Source organism: Coregonus lavaretus (genome assembly GCF_964263955.1).
Source record: "Coregonus lavaretus genome assembly, contig: HAP1_SCAFFOLD_436, whole genome shotgun sequence".
Classification (NCBI taxonomy): Eukaryota; Metazoa; Chordata; class Actinopteri; order Salmoniformes; family Salmonidae; genus Coregonus; species Coregonus lavaretus.
The window spans coordinates 234,741-246,763 of record NW_028161380.1 but is presented as its reverse complement, the minus strand read 5'-3'; the positions used below and the strand labels follow the sequence as shown (position 1 = coordinate 246,763).

Genomic DNA, 12,023 nt, shown 5'->3' with positions numbered 1-12,023 from the left:
ACAAATGATTGAAAACCTTACTGGCCACAGATATCACATTAAATTGCATGTAAAGCTGCTCACTCACTGCATAATATGTACACAATTAATCACAAACTTATGTGGCTATCTTTTGTCTTTGAAATGTACAGAATTACATAAGCTATCAAATCATAATATTCATCAGTTTTGTCAATGGAAGAAAGCATTAACTTGTGTATAAGGGTATGGTGTTGCTTATGGTATGTGGTCACTGAAGACCGAAGTAGCATTGTGAAGAATGCTGTAGGTATGTGTACTATATGGAATAATGCATAATGATGAATGCATTCTGATTACTAAACTAAACACATCTGTTCTGATTCTGAATGGCTGATATGATTCTGGTTCTATGATTCTATGATTCTATTAAACCCTGATGATGAAAGAGAACAGTGTAACCCAAACATGATTTCTCTTCACCAGTTTGTTTACCCAGCAACTTAATTGGAATAATAGTTATTGCAGTGCATGTTATGGTTTTAAGATCAAAGTTGAACATTTTGTATGGACATTTATGTTTAATTGAATTGTGGACCCAAACTTTTTTTTTTTTTACCAACTAATCGGAACATCTCCATCTAATAAGATTCTGAAATACTAATTTCATTATAAGGGACCCTTTATTTCTGGATTATGAATAATGATTCATTGAGATAAATAATAAATATGTATTTTTGAATGATTATAAAATGTGCATTTGGTAAAATTATAGATGACTTTCAATTGAGACATGGCATTGGGTGGCCCGGGCTACACACAGCCTAGTTCAGGGGCCAAAGATGTCTTTACTGTTCTCCTTGCAACAGGACAAATGTAGTGTTGCATTTTTTGACAAGTTGTGGAACCAGGCAACACACACACACACACACACACACACACACACACACAGACACACACACACAGACACACACACGGACACACACACACACACACACGGACACACACACACACACACGGACACACACACACACACACGGACACACACACACACACACACAGACACACACACACACACACACACACGGACCAGTTGACTGGATAGAAAACATGGCTGCTGCCGAGAGTGCAGCACACGATTTGTGGAAGTGAGGTGAGTGAAATTCTCTAGCTAGCTTCATAAACCATTTTTTTCAATAAACGATTAGTCGGTCGCAATCAACTGTGATCAGAAGTGAAGCGTAGTCTTGTTATGTACTGGACATTTTTTTAGTCAAGTCGACCAATAGTGAGTCGGTTATGTATGCGAATGCTTTAGGAAAGTTGTTGGTCGGAACAATCGGCTACTAGCGGCGGTTAGCTAGCAGCGGTTAGCCTAGCAGCGGTTAGCCTAGCAGCGGTTAGCCTAGCAGCGGTTAGCCTAGCCACAGATGGAACTATTCTGTTATTACACATCTTCGGCCTAGCTTTGCGTGGCTATCCCTGCTAGCTCACGTTAGCTTGGCAACCGCTAATGTCCATCAACTAACGTTAGCTACCAATGTTCAGCTATGCGATTATCAACTAACTTGCTTTAGTATTGGCTAGTTTGTCAAATACTTTAATTTGCATTTAAACCATTACTCCCTAGCTACCCGTTATTTGACGACTAGTAAGACTGATATATAACTACTGAATTCGGTAGCTCCGGTGCGCCAATGTAACTAAACGCTAAGTTAGCTAGCTAACGTAGCTAGTTTTATTTCATGTAATAAAACAAAGCTAACTGGTTAGTTAACGTTTTTGTTATCCAGCCACCTGCAAACTGTGCGACTTAACGGAAGAGAAGGGCAGAAATGAGTTGGGAGTAGCAAAGACTTTATGGTGCATAATGCTGTAGGGTGCGACCAAAGCTTGCACATTTTGTCTGCTTTCTGCAGCCTTTTTATGGGTTGGTTAGCATGTGGGCTAACGGTCCGATAGCGGCTACACACTCCAGCTCATGTTAGCCAGCTAACGCTAGCGTAGTAGTTTGCATTGGTATAAGATAAACACACTACCATGGAGTAGTTAGTTAGCCGAGTTCGCCTTGCAAAAATAATAACGTTAGTTAACGTATTTGGAGCTAGCTAACGAACTACTTAGACCCCCCGCGTACCAGAGTTGTACAACTTCGGGCTTGTGTTCCGCAGGCTGCGGTTCCCCGGTGCTCCCCGCCTGGCGGCCTTAGTGCCATGCCAATCCGCGGATTTGGTGTAGTCGGTAAGGCCCGCTGAATGGAGATATACGGTGAAGTAAAGACAAACTAAATACTCCCATTGTTTACTCTATTGAATTGGTGAAGTTGGATCACAAATTCTACCTGCTACTCCACCGTTTCCTATACCAACCAAGGTAGCTAGCTATCAGCTTTCCTTTCACACGCGGTTTAATGAGTTTTGTTGTTGTGACTTTATTTGTTTACAGGGTTTTAAAACCCCGCTAGCTAACGTTAGCAAACATGTATTGGATAACAGCAGGACTGTCAGGACGGGGAGAATTAGAAAAGCCAGTGCATGCTCAGCTAGTGGAAACACGTGTCCATTTAAAGTTGATGTCATGCAACGCGCCCTGGGCATGAAGTCATTTAGGCTTGACATGGAAAACTTACACTTTGAATCATTGAATTATCTCCTTTCTAGATTTGTAGCTGCTGATGCCTTTTAATGTTTACATGTTGCCAGACATTTGCCCCGGACCGTTGGCTAGGCCAGCTGAACCAGACATTTGCCCCGGACCGTTGGCTAGGCCAGCTGAACCAGACATTTGCCCCTGGACCGTTGGCTAGGCCAGCTGAACCAGACATTTGCCCCGGACCGTTGGCTAGGCCAGCTGAACCAGACATTTGCCCCGGACCGTTGGCTAGGCCAGCTGAACCAGACATTTGCCCCGGACCGTTGGCTAGGCCAGCTGAACCAGACATTTGCCCCGGACCGTTGGCTAGGCCAGCTGAACCAGACATTTGTCCCGGACCGTTGGCTAGGCCAGCTAAACTTGCCAAACAGATTCTGTGTCTGAAATGGCATCCTATTCCATGCTACGTAGTGCACTACTTTGGACCAGATCCCCATTGGCCCGGGTCAAAATTAGTGCTTAGGGCTCTGGTCAAAAGTAGTGCACTATATAGTGAATAGGGTGCCATTTGGGACTCAGTCAGTGTCCAACCATTGTGAGGAACGTTATGGCTGCCAGTTGCCCATCCCTTCCCTGCATAATGCCTCAAAGTACAGATGAATGTGTTATTGACAGACTGAACAACTATGGATAGTGTACAGTCATTGTGTTTTATAATATAGTTGATACACTTGGGTTTAATAAAGTATCTGTTTAGACCCATAGTTTGAGAAGCACTGATTTAGCCTATTCACAGGCATATTCTAAGAGCCTTGTAGAAAGGGGAGTGGCTAAATCCAGTGAAAGGCTATTGTTTCTTTGTCAAGGGCTTTACAAGAGTTGTAGTGACATATAGAGAAGGATATGAGGAGAAAGTTTATGCAGCAAGGGAACTTTGTCCCCCTGTTATTGATGTCAAGATGTCTGTGTTCTACAGTGGGACAGGCACAAGGCAGTGGATAAAATGACCCCTGTCAAAAGTAGTGTACTAGGGTTTATATAGGGAATGGAGAGGCCTACGGGTCATTGGGCCCTGGTAAAAAGTAGAGCACTATATAGGGAATAGGGTGCCATTTCTCTGTGAGATTATACCTCCCCTCAATGTCAGCGTGATGATATTGTCCCGACCAGTCCCCTGCTGCCAGATTTATTGGGTGTAGCCAAGACTAATTACTACTATGTATGGTACACTTCAGTCAGCTCTCTCAACAAGTTTAAGAAGGTTAGGTCTGAATGACAATACAATGCATCACGTCATACCACCCCATCCTTTTTACGCTGCTGCTACTCTGTTAAGTATTTATGCATAGTCACTTTAACTCTACCCACATGTACATATTACCTCAACTAGCCGGTGCCCCCGCACATTGACTATGCAACGGTACCCCCCTGTATATATAGCCTCCCTACTGTCACTTTATTCTATTGTATATATAGCCTCCCTACTGTCACTTTATTTTTTACTTCTGCTCTTTTTTTCTCAACACTTTTTTGTTGTTGTTTTATTCTTACTTTTTTGTTTAAAATAAATGCACTGTTGGTTAAGGGCTGTAAGTAAGCATTTCACTGTAATGTCTGCACCTGTTGTATTCGGCGCATGTGACCAATAAAATTTGATTTGATTTGATTTAATGAAATGATCACACACAGTACTCTGTTCCCTATTTTAAGACAGGCATCAGAGTCAGTTATTGATTGATGGAGTGATAGTGTGTTGTCATGTCCGCTGTTCCTCTGCTTGGCTGCCTGGGTAGTGGAGACGGTGTGTTCTGCCTGGGTAGTGGAGACGGTGTGTTCTGCCTGGGTAGTGGAGACGGTGTGTTCTGCCTGGGTAGTGGACGGTGTGTTCTGCCTGGGTAGTGGAGACGGTGTGTTCTGCCTGGGTAGTGGAGACGGTGTGTTCTACCTGGGTAGTGGACGGTGTGTTCTGCCTGGGTAGTGGATGGTGTGTTCTGCCTGGGTAGTGGAGACGGTGTGTTCTGCCTGGGTAGTGGACGGTGTGTTCTGCCTGGGTAGTGGAGACGGTGTGTTCTGCCTGGGTAGTGGAGACGGTGTGTTCTGCCTGGGTAGTGGAGACGGTGTGTTCTGCCTGGGTAGTGGAGACGGTGTGTTCTGCCTGGGTAGTGGACGGTGTGTTCTGCCTGGGTAGTGGACGGTGTGTTCTGCCTGGGTAGTGGACGGTGTGTTCTGCCTGGGTAGTGGAGACGGTGTGTTCTGCCTGGGTAGTGGACGGTGTGTCCTGCCTGGGTAGTGGACGGTGTGTTCTGCCTGGGTAGTGGACGGTGTGTTCTGCCTGGGTAGTGGAGACGGTGTGTTCTGCCTGGGTAGTGGACGGTGTGTTCTGCCTGGGTAGCGGAGACGGTGTGTTCTGCCTGGGTAGCGGAGACGGTGTGTTCTGCCTGGGTAGCGGAGACGGTGTGTTCTGCCTGGGTAGCGGAGACGGTGTGTTCTGCCTGGGTAGTGGACGGTGTGTTCTGCCTGGGTAGTGGAGACGGTGTGTTCTGCCTGGGTAGTGGAGATGGTGTGTTCTGCCTGGGTAGTGGAGTGGTCCTGGGGAGCCAGTCTCTCTTAGTCCTGGCCCTGGGGAGCCAGTCTCTCTTAGTCCTGGTCCAGGGGAGCCAGTCTCTCTTAGTCCTGGTCCTGGGGAGCCAGTCTTTCTTAGTCCTGGTCCAGGGGAGCCAGTCTCTCTTAGTTCTGGTCCAGGGGAGCCAGTCTCTCTTAGTCCTGGTCCTGGGGAGCCAGTCTCTCTTAGTCCTGGTCCTGGGGAGCCAGTCTCTCTTAGTCCTGGTCCTGGGGAGCCAGTCTCTCTTAGTCCTGGTCCTGGGGAGCCAGTCTCTCTTAGTCCTGGTCCTGGGGAGCCAGTCTCTCTTAGTCCTGGTCCAGGGGAGCCAGTCTCTCTTAGTCCTGGTCCAGGGGAGCCAGTCTCTCTTAGTCCTGGTCCAGGGGAGCCAGTCTCTCTTTGTCCTGGTCCAGGGGAGCCAGTCTCTCTTAGTCCTGGTCCAGTGGAGCCAGTCTCTCTTAGTCCTGGTCCTGGGGAGCCAGTCTCTCTAAGTCCTGGTCCAGGGGAGCTACACACATTTTTGCCTTAACACTACTCACCCGATTCCACTAATCAATTAGTGATTGATTAGTCTCTAGGCAGGCAAAGTTAGTATGTGAATCCCAGGTCTTGCTGACCTGGGCCCGGTGGTTTCCAGATAGCGATGGAATTTAGGCTTACGAGTGTTTTAAACAATGCATTTTTCCTACAACGACCGAAGATGTAACATGCGTTTCCCAAAACACCACCACTTAGAGAGAGTGGTCACTAAGTGTGTCGTTGGAGCATGTCAATACTGATGGGATCGATAGAAAGGGAGAGCTGCTCTCAGATCAGCTTTCTCTATTCAAATCTTTCCTTGACATTATAATTATTCACAATACTGACGACAGATCATCTCCCTAGAGAGATATTACCAGCTACGGCTGCCTGTATTGAGGTGGCTAATGCTAATGCTTATGCTAATGCTTATGCTAATGCTTATGCTTATTCTAATGCTTATACTAATGCTTACCCAATACATTTTTTGCCTGATTCCGTTAATTTTTTCTCTCCAAATTCCATTTTCTCCTTTTGTGTTTTTCCAGATTTTTATTTCCCCCCCCAGTTTTTTCAGGTTTTCGCTCTCAAAACCAGAACATCCTATTTAGTTGATTTTCTAAGTCCACAACAATGCTTAAACCACATCAGGAGACCACTTTTGAGGTCTGAGAAACATTTTGAGAAATGTATTTTTGGTTGTAGTTACCCTTTTTATTCCAGTGCACACCTATCAAGAGGCTGCTGTTTAGCGTTGTTTATGTAGAGTTTGCAAAACAAGCATTGAACAACGAACCAGCTAGTTGTTCTATGAGTGATCTGAGGCAGGCGTTAACGCCTCGATCAGACCGACAGTGTCATTGCATCAATGCTGCTTAATAAATTCTGCAGTCAAACCTTTTTTCATTATGTAATCCAAAATTTTTACTGGATACGTGTGCAACAAAAGTTAAACATTCACCTTTTGCTACTATTTCTGTCTAGTCTACAGTTTGGATATATCCAAAAAAGCTAGCAACTTGTAAACAATTACCAATTTCTATACAAATAATAAATAATATGCCATTTAGCAGACGCTTTTATCCAAAGCGACTTACAGTCATGCGTGCATACATTTTTGTGTATGGGTGGTCCCGGGGATCGAACCCACTACCTTGGCGTTACAAGCGCCGTGCTCTACCAGCTGAGCTACAGAGGACCACCTATACGGGAGTAATATTTTTATAGTAATGTTTAAATAATAAACATTGGCTGTTAAGTCAATTATATTGACTGTTGCCTCCCGTTCAAGTTTATTGTGATGGTAATGACGTTTGTGTTTGATGATTATTAGGTGGAGGTTGCTAGCTACAGTATAGCCTAGCTTTTAGCTAGCTAGCTGCTCTTTAAGTTAGCTTGACTTGCTAGAAAGTTAGAAAAACAAGATGAGGGAAAAGTAACTAACTAACTTTTATTATCAACTGAAACAATATGTTTCTCCTGTCTTGAATGAAAAGGTCATATTTTGCAATCTCCCAAAATAAATGCGATCTCTGACGAGAGACTAGTCTGTCCGTCCAGTAGTGGAATGAAATTGCATGAAGTTCATGTACGGCGTAATGAAATACGTTACGATGTAAACGGGGCATCAGATTACGAGCGTTTCTTCAAGTGTAATGTTAATAACGGTGGTTTTGGGAAACGGCTCGGAAGTGTAACGATGCTCCTACGAAGGTTCTGACTTGAACTTAGCCTTAAGATGCTTTTGGGAAACCAGGCCTTGAGAGATGAGGGATGCGTCCCAAATGCCACCCTATTCCCTATATATAGTGCACTACTTTAGACCAGAGCCCTATGGCCCTTCGAAAAGTAGTGCACTACATAGGGAATAGGGTACCATTTGGGATGCAAGTCTAGTACTCCAGTCTCCTTGTTTCCCCAGACCGACACAGAGCACTCACAGCCGAAGCATCAAAGCTGAGCTGACATTTGAAAAGTCCAGTGATTTATTTGAACTGGCACTAGATGAAAGATACTGCCCTTATTCACCCTCTGTCAGTCTAGCATCTCCCAACGCTGAAACTTATTCACCCTCTGTCAGTCTAGCATCTCCCAACGCTGAAACTTATTCACCCTCTGTCAGTCTAGCATCTCCCAACGCTGAAACTTATTCACCCTCTGTCAGTCTAGCATCTCCCAACGCTGAAACTTATTCACCCTCTGTCAGTCTAGCATCTCCCAACGCTGAAACTTATTCACCCTCTGTCAGTCTAGCATCTCCCAACGCTGAAACTTATTCACCCTCTGTCAGTCTAGCATCTCCCAACGCTGAAACTTATTCACCCTCTGTCAGTCTAGCATCTCCCAACGCTGAAACTTATTCAGTTATGCATTATCCTCTGTGTTGATATAAAAACATGTTTTGCTTACAAAGATTAATTCCCTTTCAATTAAATGTGCTTTAGGATTTAAGCCCCTAGATGAATAATGCAAAGCCTAATGTATCCTTTATGAAGCCTTATAACCTCTGTCTCCTCTATGCTCCCAGGTGCCCCCATTCTGCAGCAGCACCATGAGACGCCAGTAGTACCCCCCCGCCGTAGCATGGCCACGTCCCGTTCCTCGCGCGTCACAAGGTCATCGGTCGGGCTCAATGGATTGGACGAGAACTTCTGTGGCCGAACCCTCAGGAATCGCAGTATCGCCCAGCCGGAGGAGGGTCAGGGGTCGCCCCTCGCCGGCAGCAGGGCCCCACGCTCCCCCAAGAAGAGGCAGGATGGTCAGACGGGTGCCTCAGAGAAGCCTGGGGCTCACCAGGGAAAGGTAGCTCACCACAAGGCCACCTCAGTGGATGGGGAGACATGGGCGAGCCCCAGGAAGAGGGTCCTGTCCTGCTCAGAGAGAGAAGGGGTCGGGGGTTCGGAGAAGGCTGAGAACTGTGAGGGGAGGAGGAAGGAGACGTCGGGGGCTGGGGGGAGGGATGCCTCGCCCATCCTCAAAAGGGCCAAACGGTGCTCCCGCTCTGGGGAGTCGCATGGATCCAAGGATGACCCCCCGTCTGCGCCCCCCAAACCTGACAGCCCCGCCTCCCCGTGTGCCCCCTCAGCGACTGTCAAGGAGAACAGTGAAGGGGGCGACCTGCTCAGACAAAATTCAAACGCAGCCTCCCCGTGTGCCCCCTCAGAGACTGTCAAGGAGGAAGGAGAGGAGGAGGAGGATGACGTCGGCGGCCATATTGAGAGCGACAGCCATGCTCAGCAGCCCCAGAACTCCAACTCCCATAAGTCACGTACCGGGCTGGGGCAGACCAGCAGTAGCCCTGATGCTCAGACAAACTCCCTGGGTCCCAGCGCTGCCACCAGCACCACCTGTCCAGGTCCTGGTCCAGCACTGCTGAACGGCAGCCAGAGGGGGGCGCCTCCGGACCCCATAGTGCCTTCTAGAAACTCTGATCCTGGGCAGGAGGAGGAGGGTAAGGACTCAGGGGAGTATCCTGCTCCTCTTTTGGCCTCTTTTGAGGAGGACTCCTCTACTCCCCACCTGTCCGTCAGAGAGGAGGAGGTGGATGTAGTGGGGGACTCGGTGTGTCGGGAGGAGGAGGTGACAGCGACCGAGGAGGTGGTGGTGACGGCGACCGAGGAGGAGGTGACGGCGACCGGGGAGGAGGAGGTGGCGGCGACCGAGGAGGTGGTGGTGGTGGCGGCGACCGAGGAGGAGGTGGTGGTGGCGGCGACCGAGGAGGAGGAGGTGGTGGTGACGGCGACCGAGGAGGAGGAGGTGGTGGTGACAGCGACCGAGGAGGTGGTGGTGACTGCGACCGAGGAGGAGGAGGTGACGGCGACCGAGGAGGAGGAGGTGACGGCGACCGAGGAGGAGGAGGTGACGGCGACCGAGGAGGAGGAGGTGACGGCGACCGAGGAGGTGGTGGTGACGGTGACCGAGGAGGTGGTGGTGGCGGCGACCGAGGAGGAGACGGCGACCGAGGAGGTGGCGGCGACCGAGGAGGAGGAGGTGGTGGCGGCGACCGAGGAGGAGGTGGTGGCGGCGACCGAGGAGCAGGAGAGTTGCGGCGGGGGAATTAACGGATGGTCGTTCATGCCGCTGGTGGTGCAGGACGCTGTAAACAACAACAACTCAGGAGAATCCACCATGCCACTGCTAGCCCCCCCGACCCCCCCAGACCCCTCCCACCCTTCCTCAGACCCCTCCCACCCCCCCTCAGACCCCTCCCACCCCCCCTCAGACCCCTCCCACCCCCTCTCTATCTCCAGCACCTCGCCCCCCTCCTTCACAGAGCCCCACGAACACAGGTACACCCTGAGGACTTCGCCCCGTAGGGCGGGCTGCGGCGGGGGCAAGGCTGTGGCCCCCTCCTCCTCCCCCAAACCCTGCTCCCCTCCCAGGGACAACGGCCCTCTGTGGGAGGGGTTGGAGGCGGGGAGAGAGCTGGACGCTACTCCGGCTACTCCTATCCCCTCCTCCGGCTCCAGAATCCAGGCCAGGGAGGGGTCTCCCCTGTCTGTCCCCATGGAGCAGGGGAACGGGGGGGCCAGCGGGGGCCACGGGGAGCTCTGCGGGGCCAAGGGAGTTCTAAACAGGAAGGAGGTGCCCGGAGGAGGAGGAAGTCAACAGGAGGAGGAAGAGGAACCAGATGTGTATTACTTTGAGTCAGACCACCTGACCCTCAAACACAACAAAGAGTACGTAGTTGGAGTTCATGGGATTATATATATATATATACACACACACTGAGTGGACAAAACATTCGGAACACCTTCCTAATGTTGAGTTGCATCCCCCTTTTGCCCTCAGAACAGCCTCAATTCATCGGGGCATGGACTCTACAAGGTGTCGAAAGCGTTCCACAGGGATGCTGGCCCATGTTGACTCCAATGCTTCCCACAGTTGTGTCAAGTTGGCTGGATGTCCTTTGGGTGGTGGACCATTCTTGATACACACTGGAAACTGTTGAGCGTGAAAAACCCAGCAGGAGGAGACAAGGAGGGATAGGAGGAGGAGAGGAGGGGGGGAGGAGGAGAGGAGAAGGAAGGGGGGAGTGGAGGAGGAGAGGAGGGGGGGGAGTGGAGGAGGAGAGGAGAAGGAAGGGGGGAGTGGAGGAGGAGAGGAGGGGGGAGTAGAGGAGGAGGAGAGGGGGGGGGGGGTGGAGGAGGAGGAGGAGGAGGGGGGGAGTGGAGGAGGAGAGGAGGGGGGGAGTGGAGGAGGAGAGGAGGGGGGGAGTAGAGGAGGAGGGGGGGGAGTGGAGGAGGAAGGGGGGGAGGAGAGGAACGGGGGAGTAGAGGAGGAGGAGGAGGAGGGGGGGGGGAGAGGAACGGGGGAGTAGAGGAGGAGGAGGAGGAGGAGGAGGAGGAGGAGGGGGGGAGAGGAGGGGGGAGTGAAGGAGGACGGAAGTTAAACTAACAGGAGTTTCCTGATTGTAGGGTTAGAATCTGACCATTATGCAGTGGTTTAGAGAAATGACTGTCTCGTTATTGATTATAGCTCTTGTCCAATTAGGGCTGCTCTACTGAGCATCTGGGTTGCAAATCACACACTATTAACTATTTAGTGCACTACTTTTGACAAGGTTTCATAGGGCCCTGGTCAAAAGAAGGGCACTGTTTTGGGAATAAGGTGCCATTTCATACAAACCCAGTGTTAGGTTACAGACCTATTCTCTTTCTACTACTCCCCAAGTGTGTACTCGTTCACTCCCCAAGTGTGTACTCGTTCACTCCCCAAGTGTGTACTCGTTCACTCCCCAAGGATTTACCCTCATTTCCTTTCCCCTTCTAAATGATTCCAGTGATCCCTCAGTGATTTCAGTGATCTCTCAGTGATTTCAGTGATCTCTCAGTGATTGTAGTGATCTCTCAGTGATTTCAGTGATCTCTCAGTGATTGTAGTGATCTCTTAGTGATTTCAGTGATCCCTCAGTGATTCCAGTGATCTCTGTGATCCCTCAGTGATTTCAGTGATCCCTCAGTGATTCCAGTGATCTCTCAGTGATCCCTCAGTGATTCCAGTGATCCCTCAGTGATCCCTCAGTGATTTCTCAGTGATCCCTCAGTGATTCCAGTGATCTCTGTGATCCCTCAGTGATTTCAGTGTTGGATTGGTGAATGCATGGGTTTGACTAGAGGGAGTCTTCCAAGTCCATTCCTTTTAAATCAGTGATTTCAGTGATTTCAATGAGGGGGAGTGAAGGAGTGCACACTTAGAAGGGGAAGAGAAGCTCAATGTTGATGTACAGGTAACTGCCAGAGTAATGGGAACACTGCTGGTGGTGTGGGGTGCATTTTCCTGGCATGGGTCAGGTCCACTCAACCCCTTAGAGGGCAAGGGTCAGGTCCACTCAACCCCTTAGAGGGCATGGGTC

At 49.5% G+C, this 12,023-nt stretch overlaps 1 protein-coding gene across 1 annotated transcript in view; it reads left to right on the top strand.

The window, feature by feature from the left end:
• Positions 1-1,054: 1,054 nt before the first annotated feature.
• LOC311120750 (ZZ-type zinc finger-containing protein 3-like) overlaps positions 1,055-12,023 on the top strand; it is a 49,191-nt gene continuing 38,222 nt past the window's right edge. The window contains exons 1-3 of the mRNA XM_084195325.1: positions 1,055-1,111; positions 8,196-9,334; positions 9,545-10,347. Of these exons, the coding sequence (XP_084051451.1) occupies positions 8,252-9,334; positions 9,545-10,347 (1,886 nt within the window). The 5' untranslated portion in view covers positions 1,055-1,111; positions 8,196-8,251. The remainder of the gene's footprint in view (positions 1,112-8,195; positions 9,335-9,544; positions 10,348-12,023) is intronic.